We start from the raw sequence: 15,564 nt of genomic DNA on the forward strand, positions 1-15,564 counted from the left end.
AAGTGGTGTTTCTGATATCAGTGAGAGAGGAGAGGAGCCGGGAAATGGTGAACCTGGAGCGGAGTGAATATTGAATGCTTGGAGCGTGGAGGGGAAACTGTTGCTGCTCCTCTCCGCTCACATACTCTGGCAGACCCGGTGATGATAAATGATCTAGCAGTACTGTTCAATATTTGTTTGTGTAAACTAATCTTAAAAAAAAACACAGTTTGTTCCACAAAACAAAAGTACTGTAAATGATTAGAGCATTACTCGCCATTAAAATTAGAGCGTTTTAGCTGAAAATGTTTACATTTCTTTTCACAATATCAGGTTATTACCAAATATAGAAACTGGCAATCTGGTTGGCTACAAGCCCTCCCAAAAGCACTCAAACACGTTAGCATTTTCCAGTTTCCAGCCATCCCAAAAAAAATTTAGAGTATGTATACCTAATCCAAGTGTAGAAATTTCAGATTTCATGAAAAGTCTAACTACTAATACAAATTTTGCCTGAACTGTGCAGAATATAGTCTGTATCTGCTGCCAGTCACAAATGCCTGAATCACATAACCCCATGTGTCCCTCAAAGATGGACAAATATCCCAAAAATATTGAAGATGCATTCTTATGACATGTATTAGTTACACTTCATCTTCATGCTTCAACCACAGCACTTGACACCACTGTCTAAAGATTTACCTCTTGCTTGCGATTTGTCCCAAGTAAAGCACTTGAGCAACAAAGCATCCAAAGGGCCACTGAATGTCTGCAAGATCAATTACCCCTGCTAAAAATCATGCATTTTCAAAAGAGAAGTTACCTGGCCAGGGCAGCTGTGTTCCACTACTGAATGTCAACAACAGGAAAGCTGCAAAATCAATGCACGAACAGCATGCCTGTGTACCCACTGCTGAAGCTGCTGAATAAAAGCATTTAAATAAAGATAAATGCTAATGTGACCAATAATCAAAGACCAACTGAATCAATAGCTTCCTACAATAGTCTTTTAAATACAAGTTTCATAGACGAGTGACCATCTGATATCAAAGTTTTCAACGTGACACACAATAACTCTTGTGACCTGTGCTGACAAATGGCAAAGCCCTGATGGCATTGCTGACTGACCAGCTATATTTGTGTAAAGTCCTAATATGTCCACCCTTATGGGAAAGATGCCTTGGAATTTTATTGTCCACATGTTCCTGTCTTTTAAGGCACCAGCGCCTTAGAATTTATTCCACGGCCTCCTGCCAGCTTCTCAAAGGTTCTAGGAAAGCTGCTTGAACACACTGCATTGTCCTTGAAAGGCAAAGCAAAAGGACAAGAGCACGATCCAAGGTCAGGTAGATGGCACACCCAACGCCACGCCATCCTGACGACCCCTGTAGCAATCAGGGGAGCATTTATGATGCATTCCCACACTTTTAAACCATGTGTGTTGTGAAAGTTTTTTACAAATGAATGTCACTTTAATTGACTTGACTATGACTCTGAGATCAACAAAAATTTCACAAATCAACAGACTGACAAAGACCAATAGACAAGCACAACCACACATTGTAAAACTGAAAATGCAAACAAAAAATAAGCAGAGAAGAGGAAATGCATCCAAATACAAGTCTTAGTAAAGTATTAGCGATTTCCATTAGGGGTATACCAACATATTGGCCAATAATCGGTAATGGCTATCAGCCGACTGTTCCCTATGAATCACCCATAGTTCAAGCCAATCTCACAGATCTACAAGTTATCCAACAGTCACTCTGAATTGAAATGAACCAATATAGATCCAGCTCCTCCAACAGTACACTGAAATGAGGAAACTGATGAACTGATGGGCCGGTGATATGTGCATGTGTGAAACACGCACTTGAATGAAGACGTTTTTATGGCCTGTCGTAAGAAGGTGAGTTGATGATGATGATAATTAAGAAAAATCCCAGTTTACCGGAGGCTATGGATTACATGTAACAGTGTTGTAAACAATGCTCTCGTTTCTTGGTCAGACTGATCGTCATCTCATCTAAAACCACGAGTATTAATTTCGCATTGTCTGATACGCTTTTTTGACTCTCAAAGTGCCGACAGCCACTGACTTTAAGTTTATGACTAACCAAGGACCACGGTTTTAGCTAAAAATTTTCTTTACTGTTCTACTCAAGAAAAAAAGGTCACCTACATCTTAAATGGCCTGAGGGTGAATAAATTAACAGCTAATTTTCATTTTTGGGTGAACTACGCCTTTAACCTCTAATATTAAAGCAATGTTCCAAATGACAGAGCTCTCTGTATAGTTTAGAGCCTTAGTTGGAAGAGATTCTTTTCTTAGGAAAACCAAACTATCGGCAACATCCCTAATTTCCATTATTCACCTGATCAGGATGTCTAAAAGTGACTGCTTAAAAAGTGGCTTACCTTACTTGTTGTTAGTAGTTAGTTGTTATCAATTTAGAATATGACCTCAAAAAAAAGACTAATTTCAGGGAACACATCTTATTCCTTTTCATAGGTTGGGCTATACAGCAACGCAGCATCATTCTCCCAGATCCCAGCAAGACTTCAGCATAACTGTCACCATATGCACAAGTTCACAGAATGACAACTGCTGTGCCCAAATCTGCTGCTTTGTCACACAAAAAGCTTCCAAGGCCTCTGGCAACAGAATCCCAGTGACATTTGAGAGCTCCTCCACGGCTAAACTGGGCTCTACTGTAGTGCCAAGACACTTGAAGAAGCTTATGCTCAACATAAGACCCAAACAATGTCTGAACTCCAGTAACTGATACCATCACATAACAATCCTTTCTCAAGGTTAAGGCACTTGATCATAAGTAATGCCCATAAATACATCAAGCATAATTTTTAATCACAGTATTGGTGGCCTATTTTCAAATATTCATTTAATTCATGAAGGTGCCAATTCACCTCATCGTAGTGAAACGTTCACTGTCATTAGCTCAACCCATTACCTGTCCTACAAATTGTTTTCTAACATAGTATTTCCTATAAACAAATCAAAAACGAATTAAGACTGGACAGTTAATTACAACATCGTGAGATCTTACCTTTGGCCTGTGTCGTGAGATTGATGAACGTAACAATCCTGTCCATTCCTGTCAAAATGGAGCTAAGAATACATGACCAAATACAGTGAGCATTCTGCTGAGTGAACATTATTCTGTCTATATAAGACGCTGCTTCAGACTCCTCTAAGAACTGGCTGGAACTCAAAGGTGGGTGAGTTGCTCTTCATCCTCTTCTTTCTTACTATTAAGCTAATATCACATACTTTAGAGTGGCTAACCCTCACATGTGTTAATCAGTTAGCATATTTAAGAGTTCACATTGTGGAGAAGTGCTGTACATTGGACATGCTTTTCAAAATTATCTGGATTTTTTGATGGATTTTTTGTTTTTGCTTTTTTCTTAGCATCTCCTCTCTCAGACACATCACACACATTCTCTCTGGAAACAACAGCAGGTATTAAACTTGTGACTGATGTAATCGTTAAGTGTGTGTGCATCTTTAATGGTTAATAAATAAAGAGAGCCTGCATTAGAACTCTAAGCTTGAATATAATAGTAGATTGCTATATGGGCATGAACAAATTGTCAAGACTTACCAATTAGCTTTCCAATCTTCTGTCACAACTGAGGTTACTGGAATAAAACAGAACTGAACATGAAAATGTAAATCATGTGGAGATGGCACATTCTCTTCTTCTCATTTGCCACAGTAAACTACAATCATGGGAGATGGTGAATTGGAGTGTTTCGGCCCGGCGGCCATTTACCTCCGGAAGCCAGAAAGAGAGAGAATCGAGGCCCAGAACACCCCCTTTGATGCCAAAACGGCATACTTTGTGACAGAGCCAGGGAGATGTACCTGAAGGGTACTCTTGTTAGTAAAGAGGGTGGCAAAGCTACCGTCAAAACTCTGTGTGGGAAAGTAAGTACATGGAAAATGGATCATCTTGTAAAACAATTTTACAAATGTTTGTACTGTAAAACTGGATGCCACATGAATCAGAAACTGTCATATTTAGTAAATTTCTGATCCATGCTCATTACAGACTCTCACGGTGAAAGAAACTGAAATCTTCCCCATGAATCCTCCCAAGTTTGACAAAATTGAGGACATGGCCATGATGACCCACCTCAATGAGCCTGCTGTGCTGTACAACCTCAAAGAGCGTTACGCAGCATGGATGATCTACGTAAGTCTAAGTCAATCACGTTTTATTCCTAGGATGGGGCGGCAGCATTGTAAAACTGGTCTATCTGTCTCCGTTTCAGACCTACTCTGGCTTGTTCTGCGTCACTGTCAATCCCTACAAGTGGCTCCCAGTGTACGACTCAGTTGTTGTGGCTGGATACAGAGGCAAAAAGAGGATTGAAGCTCCACCTCACATCTTCTCCATCTCCGACAACGCCTACCAGTTCATGCTCACTGGTAAGTGGGGAAATACATTTTCATTCCAATTTGCAAACCAATAAAGGAAAAAATGGCAATATTTTGCTTGATACATTTAAAATTTGAATGAAAAAAAGAAAAATCGGTTCAGCGGTTCCATTTAAAATAACACTATGAACTTTTTTCAGACAGGGAGAATCAGTCTATCCTGATTACGTAAGTGGGCTATGGGTTTTTGTATAAGGAGTGCACCCATGAAAACTGCTTTTCAATGATTTTTTTGCAGAAAGTAGCACTCTGATACATATAAACATGAAGGCTATTTAATCGATAGAGGGACAGTGGTCTAACACCTGGCTGCTGGAGAGCGTGGCTTGTGTGGACAAGGTCAATGCATAAGTGTCATTCTTATACGCATGTACTGAAAAAAAAATGGATACCTAAAGTGACAGAAAGGTGTGAAAAGTGAAAGTGCTGCATGTACACGAGGTTAAGAAAATGGTTTAAATGTGGCATGTATATGTGAAAGTTGGGTTGAACCCTGTACAATGGGTTTGTGTTATTTGAATCAAAATACAAAGCAGCCACATGGTTGGGTGCAAAAACGAAGCTTCGGATCTCAAAGATCATGTGGTTGTTTCAAAACTAATCAAACTCCAGAACAGCAAGCACTTCGCTGTGAGACGTTTCCCTTTTTTTTTTATACAAGCTTCAACGCCTCAGTGCCAAACGTCACATCACTACTTTCTGGTGTGCATGTAACTGCAATGTCTGATGATTGTTTTTTAAAGAACACATACATAAAAGCTAATTTATCAGACAAGTAATTTCTAATATTCTGAAATATCTTTTTCTTCTTTAACACATCCACTCAGTGGAGAATCTGGTGCAGGAAAGACTGTCAACACCAAACGTGTGATCCAGTACTTTGCGACAATCGCTGTGGCTGGAGGGAAGAAGACAGAATCTGTCCCTGGCAAAATGCAGGTAACTAAACTAAACTAAACAAATCAAACAACATACAAAGTACAGTGACAGAATTATTCTACATGAAGAAATTACTTAAATATCACCAGGGGTCGCTAGAGGATCAAATCATTGCAGCCAACCCACTGCTGGAGGCCTACGGAAATGCCAAGACTGTAAGGAATGACAACTCCTCTCGTTTTGTAAGTCAAGTCACCTTTATTTACAAAGCACATTATACAGTACAGATTGTCTCAAAGCAGCTTTACAGTGTCAAACAAAAAAACAGTTGATCAATAATGCAAGAGGACAATAACAAAGACTAAAGGCTAGTTTTTGCTGAAATTGCCACTGGCGACTATATATATTTACATATGATTAAAAAATCTGCCTGTAATGGCTTTTCGTTTTGCAATCACATCTTTCATTATGTTGACGCAATAAACTGAGATGATGTGCATCAAAGATTTAGAGTAAAAACAGCCCTCATCTCTGCCGAACACCAGCACTGACACAACCGCCTGCTAAACACAGCTCCAGTTGTGCAGTTTACATGCAATTTAAAATGCAAAAAAGCAGTGTCTCTTTCATGCACAACTTGAACAAACTACGTCAGGTCAAGCGGTTGCTTGTGTGGATATTGACAATAATTGTAACATTTCTCATTTATAATTGATGCTGATATGGCTTCTTGTCATCAAGATCTTCAGTCTATATGCCATGTTGTGTTAATGCGTGAACTTCATATTATTTGTAGCACACTTCCATCCAGTAATCGTAATAAGCTTTGTGCTCTGTTACCTTTTAATAAATAAAGTAACAGATTTAAAATTCTGCCGAATTCGTAATGAAGTTGAAACAATAAACCATTTTGGTGCTCTTTAATGCAGCATCATCAGCGATCACTTTAGCACCTCAGTTCAAACAGCACATGAACCCATCATACTGCTCACTGTACTACTATAGTACGAAATAAACATTAATGGACATCAATGGGTATGCTATTTTATAAGAGCCTACAGTACAACTTACTGAAATGTCTCGTAATCATTCACTCAGTGTTTCAAACTGCAGAAAAGCTTAACCCTCTGGGGTCTGAGGGGGTTTTGAGGCCCTGGAGAAGTTTTGATATGCCCTGACATTTTATAGGCCTTTATAAGTAATTAGAAAGTTGCTGAGGTCAGATTAAATGCACTATACAAATGCAATAAACACTGTAAATCTGGGAAATTCTAAACGGTTATAATTTTATTTACTTTTTTATCTTTGTAGGGTAAATTCATCAGGATTCACTTTGGGACCACTGGAAAACTGGCCTCAGCTGATATTGAAACATGTGAGTCAACACTATTTTGTATTTTAAATATATATATATATATATATATATATATATATATATATATAGTATATGGATAGTATATAGATAACATGTGGATTGATTGAAATCAATGTATCTTTAAAGATCTGCTGGAAAAGTCCAGAGTAACATTCCAGCTGTCTGCTGAGAGGAGTTACCACATCTTCTACCAGCTCATGACTGGACACAAGCCAGAGCTGCTCGGTGAGAAATCTACAGGATTGTGTGTTTCAGTTATTTCCTTGTTTGAGAGCACTGTTAACATGCTGCACATCAATCCTTTACAGAGGCCCTGCTCATCACCACCAACCCTTATGACTATCCAATGATCAGCCAGGGTGAGGTCACTGTCAAGAGCATCAATGATGTGGAGGAGTTCATTGCCACAGATGTATGTGGACAACTGTGTGTTTATTATTAGCACTAATGGTATTTTCAGATTACAATCAAATCAATAGGAAGAACAGCATAAGCTGATGTAAATGAATACTGCATAACATTCGATATTAAATACCATTCTCTTATGACAATAATAAATAATGAGATTTATTTGATTGGTGTAAAAACAGACTGCCATTGACATTCTGGGCTTCACTGCTGATGAGAAAATCAGCATCTACAAGCTGACGGGTGCTGTGATGCATCATGGGAACATGAAGTTCAAACAGAAGCAGAGAGAGGAGCAGGCCGAACCTGACGGCACTGAGGGTAGGGTGTATTATTAACACAAATTAGCATGCAAACATTGACTTCACTAGTGAAAATAATGCATAAAACTGTTCTTCCTCAGTGGCCGATAAAATCGCCTACCTCATGGGCCTCAACTCTGCTGACATGCTGAAAGCTCTGTGCTACCCCAGAGTGAAGGTCGGGAATGAGATGGTGACCAAAGGCCAGACAGTACCACAGGTGATCACTTACCTACTCAATAGATCAATAAACCTAGAAATGTCCAATAGAGATTCATAAGAATTTCACAATATCAGTTACACTGAACTTTGTATTTCTCAGGTGAACAATGCAGTCTCGGCTCTCTGCAAGTCTGTCTATGAGAAAATGTTCTTGTGGATGGTCGTCCGTATCAATGAGATGTTGGACACCAAGCAGCCCAGACAGTTCTTCATTGGTGTGCTGGACATCGCTGGATTTGAGATCTTTGATGTGAGCATCAGTCATTCATGTCTCTGTAAGAATCCAGATATAAAAGACAGTCAGCAGTAAGAACTTGCCTCTGTTCATTTATCAGTTCAACAGCTTGGAGCAGCTTTGCATCAACTTCACAAATGAGAAACTGCAACAGTTCTTCAACCACCACATGTTTGTTCTGGAGCAAGAGGAGTACAAGAAAGAAGGCATTGAATGGGAGTTCATTGACTTTGGTATGGACTTGGCCGCCTGCATTGAGCTCATTGAGAAGGTAAGAGGACATTCAGTACATTAAAATGACTATTCTCATTGTGCCTGTACTTGAGTGTGAATATTTCTTCAACAGCCAATGGGCATCTTCTCCATCCTTGAAGAGGAGTGCATGTTCCCCAAGGCTACAGACACAAGCTTCAAAAACAAGCTGCATGATCAGCATCTGGGCAAAAGTGCTGCTTTCCAGAAGCCCAAGCCTGCCAAAGGTAAGGCAGAGGCCCACTTCTCTCTGGTGCACTACGCCGGCACTGTGGACTACAACATTGTTGGCTGGTTGGACAAGAACAAGGATCCACTGAACGACTCTGTTGTGCAACTTTACCAAAAGTCATCACTCAAACTGCTCTCCTTCCTGTATGCGGCTCATGCATCTGCTGAAGGTATGAACATCTGCACTTTCTGATTCCTTTGTCTTTTAATTATGTGTAAGATATTATCACATATTGATTTATTGAAAATGTTAATGGGAAAACAATGCAAGATCAACAATAACAACTAATTTAAATGACATAAAACAGCTGAAGGGGCGGTGGAAAGAAAGGAGGCAAGAAGAAGGGTGGTTCCTTCCAGACTGTGTCTGCACTTTTTAGGGTAAATATGATTTCTTTTTAATGAAGGATTGAACTTATTCTCAATTAAAGATTACGGTAAATTTCCACATTAAACATAAACCTCCATAAACATTTCCACAGGAGAACTTGGGTAAGCTGATGACTAACCTGAGGAGCACTCACCCTCACTTTGTGCGCTGCTTGATTCCTAATGAGTCCAAGACTCCAGGTAAACTTGATTCTTAAAGACTCAAATTAGAACAGTTTTGAAAATATATGTGGATCATCAAGAACATTTGCATTTCAGGTCTGATGGAGAACTTCCTGGTTATCCACCAGCTCAGGTGTAATGGTGTGCTGGAGGGTATCAGAATCTGCAGGAAGGGTTTCCCCAGCAGAATCCTCTACGGTGACTTCAAGCAGAGGTAAAGACACACACTTTTTCAAACCACCTAATCTTAACTATATTTCAAAACTATGCTTTCAGCACTTTTGTGACTTCAGCAAAAAATGACTCTTGCCTGAATGTCTTCTAGATACAAAGTATTAAATGCTAGTGTCATCCCTGAGGGACAGTTCATTGACAACAAAAAGGCTTCAGAGAAACTCTTGGGCTCTATTGATGTTGACCACACCCAATACAAGTTTGGACACACAAAGGTGAGCAACATAAAAATACATTAAACTCCGCATGAAATGGCTTCCATAATATACCACTAAACATCATTATATATTTTTAAAGGTGTTCTTTAAAGCTGGTCTGTTGGGTACTCTTGAGGAAATGAGAGATGAGAAACTAGCAGAGCTGGTTACCATGACTCAGGCTCTTTGTCGTGGCTTCCTCATGAGGACGGAGTTTGTGAAGATGATGGAGAGGAGGTGAGTGAAATTTACATTATTTATTTTTTTGTATATCAAATAAAGTTGAAGGTTTTGTTCAAACAAAAACCAGAAACTCCCTTCCACAGAGAGTCCATTTTTGCCATCCAATACAACATCCGCTCATTCATGAATGTCAAACACTGGCCATGGATGAAGCTCTACTTCAAGATCAAGCCTCTTCTGAAGAGTGCAGAGACTGAGAAAGAAATGGCAGCCATGAAGGAGAACTTTGAGAAAATGAAGGAGGATCTAGCAAAGGCATTAGCTAAAAAGAAGGAGCTTGAGGAGAAAATGGTGTCACTTCTTCAGGAGAAAAATGACCTTCAACTGCAAGTAGCATCTGTGAGTATTTCAGCTCTTATTGATCCTAATATGGATCCTACAGCTATGAACATAAGTCAGTAACTACATCTATCTCAATGAACAGGAATCTGAAAACCTCTCTGATGCTGAGGAGAGATGTGAAGGTCTCATCAAAAGCAAGATCCAGCTCGAGGCCAAACTCAAAGAGACCAACGAGAGACTGGAGGATGAGGAGGAAATCAATGCTGAACTGACTGCCAAGAAGAGGAAACTGGAGGACGAATGCTCTGAGCTGAAGAAAGACATTGATGATCTGGAGCTCACCTTGGCAAAAGTGGAGAAGGAGAAACATGCAACAGAAAATAAGGTCAATATTCTTTTCACATCTGTTTCACACTGCTGATTGTGATTCTTGAGAAATGAAACCAATAAACAATGTTTCCATTTAGGTGAAAAACCTGACGGAGGAGATGGCCTCTCAGGATGAGAGCATTGCCAAGCTGACCAAAGAGAAGAAAGCCCTCCAAGAGGCACATCAGCAGACTCTTGATGACCTTCAGGCAGAGGAAGACAAAGTCAACACTCTGACTAAAGCGAAGACAAAACTTGAGCAGCAAGTGGATGATGTAAGATGTTTGGCATGAGAATAAGACCATGAGTCAATTGGAAATTAATATTGTTGCTAACTAATATTTTATTGCTCTGGTTTCTGTCAAAATAGCTTGAGGGCTCACTGGAGCAAGAGAAGAAGCTCCGTATGGACCTTGAGAGAGCCAAGAGGAAGCTTGAGGGTGATCTGAAACTGGCCCAGGAGTCCATAATGGACCTGGAGAATGACAAACAGCAATCAGATGAGAAGATCAAAAAGTGAGCAGATGTCAAATGTTTAATCACTACAGTTACACAAAACAAGTATTGCACATTTTACAAAACACTACTTTAACAACAGGAAGGACTTTGAGATAAGTCAGCTTCTCAGCAAGATTGAGGATGAACAGTCTTTGGGAGCACAGCTTCAGAAGAAGATCAAAGAACTTCAGGTAATGCTAACCATAATCTTTCCTATGTAAATCAATGAAGTAGATGCATAGCAGGCAAATCAATGTTACAAATATCACTCAAAGAGTTTTTCCATTTATTCTACATTTAGGCCCGTATTGAGGAGCTGGAAGAGGAAATTGAGGCAGAGAGAGCTGCTCGTGCTAAAGTGGAGAAGCAGAGAGCTGATCTCTCCAGGGAACTTGAAGAGATCAGCGAGAGGCTTGAGGAAGCAGGTGGTGCCACTGCTGCCCAGATTGAGATGAACAAGAAGCGTGAAGCCGAATTCCAGAAGTTGCGTCGTGATCTGGAGGAGTCCACCTTGCAGCATGAGGCTACAGCTGCAGCTCTCCGAAAGAAGCAGGCAGACAGTGTGGCTGAACTCGGAGAACAGATCGACAACCTCCAGCGGGTCAAGCAGAAGCTGGAGAAGGAGAAGAGTGAATACAAGATGGAGATTGATGACTTGACAAGCAACATGGAGGCTGTGGCTAAAGCAAAGGTATAATCTTGAAAGAAAAACTTTAAGAAGTAGATCATTTTTAGTTTCACAAAACCTACTTCAACTTTAGTACTACTTTTTACTTTAGAGATTTGAAATATAAATAATATTTATGAATTCAAAAAACTTTATGCTGCTTAATTTCTGTAGGCAAACCTTGAAAAGATGTGCCGTACATTAGAAGACCAAGGAAGTGAGTTAAAAACAAAGAATGATGAGCTTGTACGCCAACTTAATGACATAAATGCCCAGAAGGCAAGGCTCCAAACTGAAAATGGTATGTAAATACTGAATATTCCATGCACACAGTAACACAGAACTGTGCAAAAAATTCATTCAAAAACCCGATGCTGACATCATACAACTCTTTTGTGATTCTTTCATAAAATTACATATTGTCTCATAATGTCTAGGTGAATTTGGCCGTCAGTTGGAGGAGAAAGAAGCTCTTGTTTCTCAGCTGACAAGAAGCAAACAGGCTTACACTCAACAGATTGAGGAACTCAAAAGACATATTGAGGAAGAGGTTAAGGTGTGTACCTACCAAAAAAAATTATCTTATCAAGAACTGTGTATAGCTATGAACATAGCATAGTATAACAGGAATGGAAACATTTTCACTTCAATGATTTTCTGACTTTAAGGCCAAGAACGCTCTGGCCCATGGAGTTCAGTCTGCCCGCCATGACTGTGATTTGCTCAGAGAGCAGTTTGAGGAGGAGCAGGAGGCCAAAGCTGAACTCCAGCGTGCAATGTCTAAGGCCAACAGTGAGGTGGCTCAGTGGAGAACCAAATATGAGACTGATGCCATCCAACGCACTGAGGAGCTTGAGGAATCCAAGTAAATACAACAAAGTCTTCAGTACCCTACATTTCATATAACAAATTTCATGACATAATTTATACCACTTTCTTCAGGAAAAAGCTTGCCCAGCGTCTGCAGGATGCTGAAGAATCCATTGAAGCAGTGAACTCCAAGTGTGCCTCACTGGAAAAGACCAAACAGAGACTGCAGGGTGAAGTAGAGGACCTCATGATTGATGTGGAGAGGGCAAATGCATTGGCTGCCAACCTTGACAAGAAGCAGAGAAACTTTGACAAGGTAGGAATGATGTAGATCACCTATAAACCTAAATCTTGAACCATGGACTTGGCTAATTAACAGTGACTACATTTCTCCCATTGTCAGGTCCTAGCAGAGTGGAAGCAGAAGTATGAGGAAGGCCAGGCTGAACTAGAAGGTGCTCAGAAAGAAGCTCGTTCTCTCAGCACTGAGCTTTTCAAAATGAAGAACTCCTATGAAGAAGCTCTTGACCAGCTCGAGACCCTGAAGAGGGAGAACAAGAATCTGCAACGTAAATCACACTTTTATTTGTACAAAAAGGATTTTGAAAAAGACATATTGAAACAAAGTCTTACAGTTCTGCTTTTAAAACCCTTTAGAGGAGATTTCTGACCTCACTGAGCAGCTTGGAGAGACTGGAAAGAGCATTCATGAGTTAGAGAAAGCCAAGAAGACAGTGGAGTCTGAGAAGGCAGAGATCCAGACTGCACTTGAAGAAGCTGAAGTACTGTCACATCAATTAATTTCCTAACAGACCATTACACCATTTTCTTGTGTGACTAATACAATTCTTATTGTAACTACTATCCATCAGGGAACACTGGAGCATGAAGAGTCCAAGATTCTTCGTGTGCAGCTGGAGCTGAACCAGGTGAAGAGTGAGATTGACAGGAAACTTGCTGAGAAGGACGAGGAGATGGAACAGATCAAGAGGAACAGCCAAAGAGTGATCGATTCCATGCAGAGCACTCTGGACTCTGAGATCAGGAGCAGAAATGATGCCCTGAGAGTCAAAAAGAAGATGGAGGGAGATCTGAATGAGATGGAGATCCAGCTGAGTCATGCCAACCGCCAGGCTGCTGAGGCCCAGAAACAGCTCAGGAACGTCCAAGGACAACTCAAGGTATCTTTCTGTAGAATGAGGAATTGCAACACATATTAAATGTTTCATAATATGAATATGATACATGAATTAAATGAAGCATGACATGTAACTAACAAAGAAAGAACATTACCACAGGATGCCCAACTGCACCTTGATGAGGCTCTTAGAGGACAGGAGGACATGAAGGAGCAGGTGGCCATGGTGGAGCGCAGGAATAACCTGATGCAAGCAGAGATTGAGGAGCTGAGAGCTGCACTGGAGCAAACAGAGAGAGGCCGCAAAGTGGCGGAGCAGGAGCTGGTTGATGCCAGCGAGCGTGTGGGGCTGCTGCACTCTCAAGTACAAAAAAAAACCCTATTAAATACTTGAGCAAATTCAGGTTCCATGATAACCAAGTTTTAGTTAAATGTAGACTAAACTACCTGCTTAAATCCCCACAGAATACAAGTCTTATTAACACCAAGAAGAAGCTTGAGGCTGATCTAGTCCAGGTTCAAGGTGAGGTGGATGATGCAGTCCAGGAGGCCAGAAATGCAGAGGAGAAGGCCAAGAAGGCCATCACTGATGTGGGTGTTTACATTCCCCTACTCTATTCTAATTTAAACAGTTATTTGACTTGGATTATCTGCAGGTGGTAACAAAGGGATGGCATTTCTCTCTCTGTTGATATGTTCATTTTAATTGGCTCATATTTCAGGCTGCCATGATGGCTGAGGAGCTGAAGAAGGAGCAGGACACCAGTGCTCACCTGGAGAGGATGAAGAAGAACCTGGAGGTGACTGTCAAAGACCTGCAGCACCGTCTGGATGAGGCTGAGAGTCTGGCCATGAAGGGTGGAAAGAAACAGCTCCAGAAACTGGAGTCCAGGGTAAATTACAAGCTAAATACAGTCTTAGATGAACTGACTATGGCAGAGATTTGACAGATGACAACAATAACTCTCTACTGAAGGTGCGCGAGTTGGAGGCTGAAGTTGAAGCTGAACAGAGACGTGGTGCAGACGCTGTGAAAGGAGTGCGCAAATATGAAAGGAGAGTAAAGGAGCTCACCTACCAGGTAGAACTATACCAGATTTACGAATTAAAACTTTATTGTAATATATATAGTTGAACTAAGATGCCAATGTTTACACCCAAAGACTGAGGAAGACAAGAAGAACGTGATCCGACTGCAGGATCTGGTAGACAAACTGCAGCTGAAAGTGAAGTCCTACAAGCGCCAGGCTGAAGAAGCTGTAAGTCTAATGTCAAATGCCTTGAGTGTGAAGTTTTGACATTCTCTATTCAATACATTCAGTGTCATGAGTGCAATGCTCTGAAAGGGGTTGGATATCTTGTGTCATCCTAACAGGAGGAGCAGGCCAACACTCACCTGTCCAGGTACAGGAAGGTGCAGCATGAGATGGAGGAGGCTCAGGAGCGCGCTGACATCGCTGAGTCCCAGGTCAACAAGCTGAGAGCCAAGAGCCGCGACGCTGGGAAGGTAACATTTAAACTTATACTACCCTGATAACAGTGTTGGGCAGTACAATAGCTACAAAGAGCAAAGCTGTTAGTTTAGTTAGTCCCACCAGTCAACTCAAAACAACTCAACTGTGCTGGAGGGTTTTTCTCTTGCTGACTGTTTTGGTGAAATCTCATCTTCTGTCGGGGTTCAGCAAGCAAATAAAAAAATAGAAAAAGGCTGAAAGAATGAACGACTGCATATTTTTATAATAATCAGAATGCAAAATTATTTTGCCAGCATCTTTTCATTTAATATAACTAATATAAATATATAATAATCAGTATAAACTGCACATTATGCAGGTCTTAAGCAGCTGTTTAGCTTAGATAACCAAACAAAAAATAACCAGAACAAGAAACATACTGTTAGACCTGTTGCACATTGCACGTGTGAGCCGCACATTTTGTTTTTGGTTTTTTGTTTTTTTGTTTTTTGTTTTTTTTTAAAGTCCACATAATTAGATTGTTAGATATATGGATTTAACTATCCCTGTGTGTCAGTCTGTTTACATTGCAAGTGTGTAAGTAAAGCTGAATTCAGTTAAAAGTTTTAAGAAAGTCAGTCACAACATTTTCAAGATTAACAGCATTTTGGATGCCAAGTTTGTGCTCACCTTTTCATCCTGACGTTTTGCCTTCATCCAACTGGCAGAGTTTTCTTCCAACCTTGATTATCTGTTCTAGTGTGTTTTAATG

At 40.4% G+C, this 15,564-nt stretch overlaps 1 protein-coding gene across 1 annotated transcript; it reads left to right on the forward strand.

The window, feature by feature from the left end:
• The first annotated feature begins 3,719 nt into the window (after positions 1 to 3,719).
• myhz1.1l (myosin, heavy polypeptide 1.1, like) lies at positions 3,720 to 14,872 on the forward strand. The gene is given in 39 exon segments (XM_051100610.1): positions 3,720 to 3,852; positions 3,855 to 3,931; positions 4,056 to 4,199; positions 4,279 to 4,435; positions 4,585 to 4,612; positions 5,272 to 5,386; positions 5,389 to 5,565; positions 6,635 to 6,698; positions 6,825 to 6,923; positions 7,007 to 7,110; positions 7,289 to 7,427; positions 7,510 to 7,628; positions 7,731 to 7,880; positions 7,966 to 8,136; positions 8,212 to 8,520; positions 8,655 to 8,729; positions 8,831 to 8,918; positions 8,997 to 9,114; positions 9,226 to 9,349; positions 9,432 to 9,568; positions 9,658 to 9,913; positions 9,999 to 10,241; positions 10,324 to 10,500; positions 10,596 to 10,741; positions 10,824 to 10,914; positions 11,025 to 11,414; positions 11,565 to 11,691; positions 11,828 to 11,946; positions 12,059 to 12,255; positions 12,333 to 12,516; positions 12,604 to 12,769; positions 12,858 to 12,982; positions 13,073 to 13,381; positions 13,499 to 13,702; positions 13,804 to 13,929; positions 14,061 to 14,231; positions 14,315 to 14,419; positions 14,502 to 14,597; positions 14,714 to 14,872. Coding segments are annotated over 39 exon segments (5,907 nt in total). The 5' UTR covers positions 3,720 to 3,731.
• The last annotated feature ends 692 nt before the right edge of the window (positions 14,873 to 15,564 follow it).

This window comes from Labeo rohita, unplaced genomic scaffold (genome assembly GCF_022985175.1).
Source record: "Labeo rohita strain BAU-BD-2019 unplaced genomic scaffold, IGBB_LRoh.1.0 scaffold_106, whole genome shotgun sequence".
Classification (NCBI taxonomy): domain Eukaryota; kingdom Metazoa; phylum Chordata; class Actinopteri; order Cypriniformes; family Cyprinidae; genus Labeo; species Labeo rohita.